The sequence below is a fragment of the Geospiza fortis genome, unplaced genomic scaffold (assembly GCF_000277835.1).
Source record: "Geospiza fortis unplaced genomic scaffold, GeoFor_1.0 scaffold151, whole genome shotgun sequence".
NCBI classification, from domain to species: Eukaryota; Metazoa; Chordata; class Aves; order Passeriformes; family Thraupidae; genus Geospiza; species Geospiza fortis.
The window spans coordinates 5619-11542 of record NW_005054747.1 but is presented as its reverse complement, the minus strand read 5'-3'; the positions used below and the strand labels follow the sequence as shown (position 1 = coordinate 11542).

General features: G+C 46.1%; 1 protein-coding gene across 1 annotated transcript; it reads right to left on the bottom strand.

Annotated features, from left to right (window-relative positions):
• Nucleotides 1-1202: 1202 nt before the first annotated feature.
• On the bottom strand, nt 1203-5713 carry RNASEL (ribonuclease L). The gene is made up of 6 exons (XM_005431066.1): nt 4276-5713; nt 3447-3535; nt 2335-2525; nt 2102-2222; nt 1691-1812; nt 1203-1338 (listed from the first exon to the last, which is right to left on the bottom strand). The coding sequence occupies exons 1-6, from the start codon at nt 5711-5713 to the stop codon at nt 1203-1205; spliced, it is 2097 nt and encodes a 698-aa protein (XP_005431123.1).
• Between the last annotated feature and the right edge of the window lie 211 nt (nt 5714-5924).

Below are 5924 nucleotides of genomic sequence, written 5' to 3'. Positions count from 1 at the left end.
AATATTTGTATGGATCTCTTTTAAACACAGCATATTTTGTAGATGAGAATGACAAAAAAGAAGTCATAATAGAAAACTCACTCATTTCTCACCATTAAGGAAAGTGCCTCAGCCACAGTGCAGGCTCATATGCTTATCCTGACCCAGCCCTTCAGAGGAACAGCACAGTGATGGAAGAAGTTGCAAAGGTCACAGAAAGCAGGAAATGTGGCATTTCACAGGAGGCTGGAGGAGCCCAGCCCACGGCCTCACTTCTCTTCATGCAGGAGCAGAAATGCTGCCACGGCCCAGGGCACCCCATAGCTCCTGTTCCCTTCACTGCTGAGACCTGGGCACACATCTCTGGGTGTCCTCCTGCCTTCTGGGCATGAGAAACACACAGTGAGCAAGAAAACAAAAAAAGAGCAGGGAGGAAAGGTAAAAAACCCAAAAATATTGGTGTAAGAGGAGCCAGCGTTCCCCAGGTTGCATTTTCTCATCAACAGCTGCGTAGCCAAACTTTCATAATGTATTTAAGATGCCCCCAGGACCCTCAGAAGGACCCTCGCTCCAAGGCAGGAGCACTGATGCAGCACTGGTGGTTTGACAGTGCTGCAGAACCTCTCTTCATGTGCAGAGGGGATGGGGGAACCTCGTTCCTAAAGGAGCACAGAGTCAGTTTTCTATTTGAGTTTATTTCAACTTTGTTTCTGCATGGGGTCATTGAAAGAATAACAATCAGAGCTTGGGAAAAAAAATACCACAAAAACCAAAACAAACCAAAACAAAAAAAAACCCCACCAAAAAACCCACAAAAAAACTCCCCAAAACAAACAAACAAACAAGCAAACAAAAAAAACCCAAACAAAAATAAACCAAAAATGAACAAACCACCAAACAAAACAAAACAAAACACAAAAAAAGAAAAAAACCAACCAAACAAAAAAAGAAACACAAAAACTCCACAAAAAACGAACCTTTTCAACACCTGAAAAATGTTTCCATAAGCAACATATAATCACAGTGCAAATCAGAGCATCCAAAGCTCGTGGTTTTTACGCCAAACTCTTTGAAATCTTTCCTAATTCAAGTCCTCCATACTCTGTCCCTGGGTGTGCTTTATCCCATCTCCTTACCCGCCTCTTCAGCTCTTTTTGAGGTGAATAAATAAGAAATAAAAGGAGTGATGGTGGATCAGACATGGGGCAGGAGGCAGTGACATGCTACAGAGAAGGCTCCTGGAAGTCTGCAAGGTGGCTGCACCTGGGGTTCTGCCGTAAGCTGTTGTACACATACATGGTGAGTTCTGGGAAAGCCCCCAGGAAATACTCAGCATAGTCTCTTATTTTGTTGGTGATCCTGAAAGAGAACAAAAGCAAACAGGATTTTTAAAGCTTGTCCAAGAGGAGGATGTCCTTGCAGAGAAAAAGCCATTCCAGAGAGGATTTCTGATAACTTGGAGCTCTGGGATTTCTTCTAGAAATTTCTCCTTGAAATCCCAGAGCTGCAAATTTTCTACTCCTCAATCCTTTTTTTTTTTTTTATGGCTATTCCTCCAACACCTCCATCTGTCTTTCATCTTGGGCACGTGGTGGGGATTCTTGGGCTTGTCTTGGGCAAAGAAAAGACAGGACTTGGTGATCCTTGAGTGTCCTCTCCAGATCAGGATATTCTCTGACTCTATGGCAGGGGCAAGGATGAGAACACTTACTTTTCATCTTTGTGTTCATCCATGTTTCTCATGAGCCTCAGCAGTTGGGTGACATCATTTCCGTATTTGGTAGGTTTTGCATTCCTGGGTTTTTCCATGGCATGTAAAATATCTTTGTCAATCTGAAAGAAAGCACACAGATTATTCCCTGCCTTTCACACCCCACAAAAACCAATAGACTTTGAAGGTTTGCCAGCCAATTTGAGAATGATCATCTCCTTTTATCACCCCAGTTAGCAGAGCTCCCTTTAGCATCAACATCCTCTGACTACATGTCTTCGACTGAATTCTTTGTTCCAGTTGTATTTTGTGTGGGGCTACTTTTTCCAGTTCCATTTTTAAACACTCAGAAAATCTTCTGCCTGAATGTCCAGCTCAAACCTGATACCAACCCAAATTGAAGAGGATTACCATTTTGGTCCACCGTGGATAAGGAAAAGCTTTCTTAGTGACATTAGGATCTTGAAAAATACTTTTTCTGTTTGGGTCATCTTTGATTTTATTCCATATACTCTTCAGGAAGTTGAACCTGCTGTGGGATGAGAAGCTTCATTAGCTGCAGTGGGATCTCCCAGTGGGATTTCCCAGCACTACAGGCAATTCCCACAGCAAGATTCCACCTCCTTTGTACTCCCAAGCCTTACCTCTGATTGCTCCAGAAATAGGGATGTTTGCTCAACCCTTCCAAGCCTCGTTCATCAGGAGAGGACAGGCTTTGTACCAGGTCCAGAGCCTCTGTGTAATCTGGGGAATTGCGAGCCAAATCCTCCATTCCAACTTGCTGGAGGGGTTTCCTACCCCCAGTTAAAACGTAGAGCACGAGCCTGCCCAGGGCCTGCAAAGAGACATCACTGCTCCCGTGCCACCAGCACCCAGCCTCCAGCCCAGTGGAAGAGGACTCGTGTCCCCAGACCCTGCAGGGGCCCAGAAATGTAAAATACACACCTCTGGAACCCTGGTTACTGAGAATTTTAGACTTCCTGTGCTGACAGGCTCTGACCCCCAAGAGAACACTGCATTTCACCTGAGGCCATGGAGAAGGCTTCCAAAATGGAATGATAAAACTGAGGTTATGCGTGTATAGTTTGATTAAAAGTGTGTAATATCACATGGTGGAAAACTTAGAGTTTGAGGTTTTAGACTATAGTAATATCTATAAAGCAAGATGGAGATTTTAGGGCATAAGCTGGTCCTTCTTCTTCACCTTCTTCTCCATTGGTTTGGGTGGTTTTGTGTAATTGGATAAAAAAGTCCCCATTGTGGGCTACAGGTGGTTAGGTTAAAAGTAAAAATAATTAAAAGTAGGTTGGATCATTGGGTTAAAAGTAAAAATAATTTAGGTGTCACTTCTTAATTGGACAGTTTATCCTCAAAAGGCCTGGTAGAGAGAGAGAGACGGCTCCATTTTTAGTTTGTTAGTGCTGTAGAGCTCAGGGTTTGTGAGACTGCAATATAGATAAGAACTAATGAACATCTGAGTCCCAACAAGAAATACCATCTCACACATTTCATCCCAACCCTGGCAAAAAGAAGTGAAGACTCAACACACCCAACACAAACCTCGAAGCTGTGTGCACCAGGACAGAGGAGATGGGCATCCAAACCAACATCCCTCTTATGCAACATCTGTCACTACACTGATTTCCCCACAAATCAAGGAATTTTCTAGCTGGGAATGCAAAAAGCCTTTCCCTAGGACCCACAGCTAGAGAGCACCCAACATTTTAAACCATAGGTTGGTTCACTGAGAACTTACCTGTAAATCTGACTTTACAAGTTCTTCTTGGCCTTCAATCGACCTTCTTTTATTACCAAAGTCCGCCAAGTAAATTTTGCCACCTAAATCTGGGGAAGTAAGAGAAACTGTTAGCAAATAAAGGTTGCAAACCTTCATATGGTCCATTGCTGAGTACTGGATGGCCCCTTCTTTGAAAAACAGTTCTCTGGAAGTGCCTGTGGTGGGTTGGTCTGCCTGCAGAGCCCTGCAGAGGTGAGCAGAGCTAATGGGATGTGTAAGCTTGCTCTCTCTGTGAACCTCGCTGTACTTATTTAAAGAGGAGATCTGTCACAGACATATTTTATGAAAAATCCTCTCGTTAGGATCTTTCCTCCTGAGAAGCTGAGGCTTCAGAAACAAAATGCAAACAATGGTTATCTGCTGCTGTGGAATGCAATAGATACATCTGTGATTGGTCCATGTTGGTTGTTTTTAATTAATGGCCAATCACAGTCTGGCTGTCTCAGACTCTCTGGTCAGTCACGAGATTTTATTATCATTCCATTCCTTTCCTATCAAGCCTTCTGATGAAACCCTTTCTTCTATTCTTTTAGTATAGTTTTAATAGAATATATATCATAAAATGATAAATCAGCCTTCTGAAACGTGGAGTTGAGATTCTCCTCTCTTCCCTCATCCTGGGACCCCTGTGAACAACACCACAGAGATCTAAAGCCACCCCGTTCAGCACAAAGACATCTCTACTTTTACAGACAGCTGTGAGGCACCTTCTTCTCTAAACTTCAGGGAGAGCAAAATGAAAACATAAAGAAAGCAAAATGAAAACATAAGGAGATCAAAACCTAACCTATTATGAAGTTCCTGGGCTGTAAATCCTGGTGAGCAAATCCGAGGGAGTGCAGCTCTCTCAGTGCCTGGAAGATGATCTTCAGAGCAGCTTTGTAATCCTTCTGGCCTTCAGGGTCCTGCAGGTGCTCCTGGAGGTTTTTCTCCCAGAGTGGGAAGCACAAGTACATGCAGCCTTTTTTCTTCTCGCACTGGAAGAGCTTCAGGAGATGTTCGCTGTGAGAACATTTTTCAAGGAACTCTTTCTCTCTGTCACCCTCTGCACTGCGGGTTATTTGCACTGCCACCTCTGTGCCCCCATGGAGCCCGAGGTAGATGCCATCCTGAATTTTCTGCTGGATGTATGGAAATGTCTTCAGTTTGCCAATCATGGGGCGATACATTTGATCAAGGTTTTTCAGCTGGGCCCTCCAGCGTTTGCTGTGTGGCTCCCAGGCTCTGGGGGTCTCTGGAACAAACCTGACCTTGTGCTCACGAAGAAGGTTTTCCATGCTGGTAGAACGATTCCTCCTGGCAACTGCAATCAGATTCCCGTGGTCGGTCCTCGCTCCCTTTTCACACAACAACTTTGCTATTCTGCAATCATCTTTCTCCACAGCCACCATCAGGGCTGTGTTGCCTTCCTCATCTGCATCATCAATATCTATCTCATCCTTCTCCAACAAAGCTGTCACCAGCTCTGGGCTCTCCATTTCAACAGCCAGGATGAGGGCAGTTTTCCCACATTCATCTTTGCTCTTCACATCCACACCGTGCTCCAGCAGGAAACGAACTATGGGCACAGGTGACTCATTCTTTCTTTTGCCTGAACCCTCCTTTAGGGCATGGATCAGGCCATTCCTGTCTCTGTTGTCACGGATGTTCACGTCAGCCCCCATCTCCTGGACCAGGATTTTCACAGCCGAGAAGTGGCGCTCCCTGCAAGCGTCCATCAGCGCTGTGGCCCCTCCTTTGTGCAGCTTGGCTTTGTCCTGGCTGGGCTCCCTCCTCAAATTCACCTTTGCTCCTCTGTTGTAGAGGAACTTCAAGGCTTCCTCCTTCCCGTACCACGCAGCCTCCATGAAGGCTGTGAAGCCATTGATGTCCTGCTCGTGGACATCTGAGCCACATTCCAGGAGGAGCTCCAGGACTTTCACGTTCCCTGCAATCCCTGCCTCAATAAAGGCAGTGCCCCCATTGTCCTTCCTGGTGTGCACAGAGGCTCCCCTGTCCAGCAGAAGCCAGACCAGCTCCTCCTCATCGATTCTCACTGCAGTCTGCAGGGGTGTCCAGCCACTGCCCACCTTGGAATTCACATCTGCCCCTTGCTCCAGCAGCTCCAGCACAGCTTCTTTATCCTTGTTGTACACAGCAGCATTTAGCTCTGAGTTAAGGACTTCGGCTGCCTTTGTTCTGGGTGGGGTGGAGGTTTCCTCCTGGTTGTGAGCTGGGGGCTCCATGGGGGTCAGAGGGAGGGCTCTGGGCTCACCACCAGAACCCAGGGCTCCACAGAAGGATGGGAGAGGTGTGGTGGTCACAGGGAGGGCTCTGTGTTCACTACCAGAAGGATGGGAGAGGTGTGGTGGTCACAGGGAGGGCTCTGTGTTCACTACCAGAAGGATGGGAGAGGTGTGGTGGTCACAGGGAGGGCTCTGGGTTCACCACCAGAAG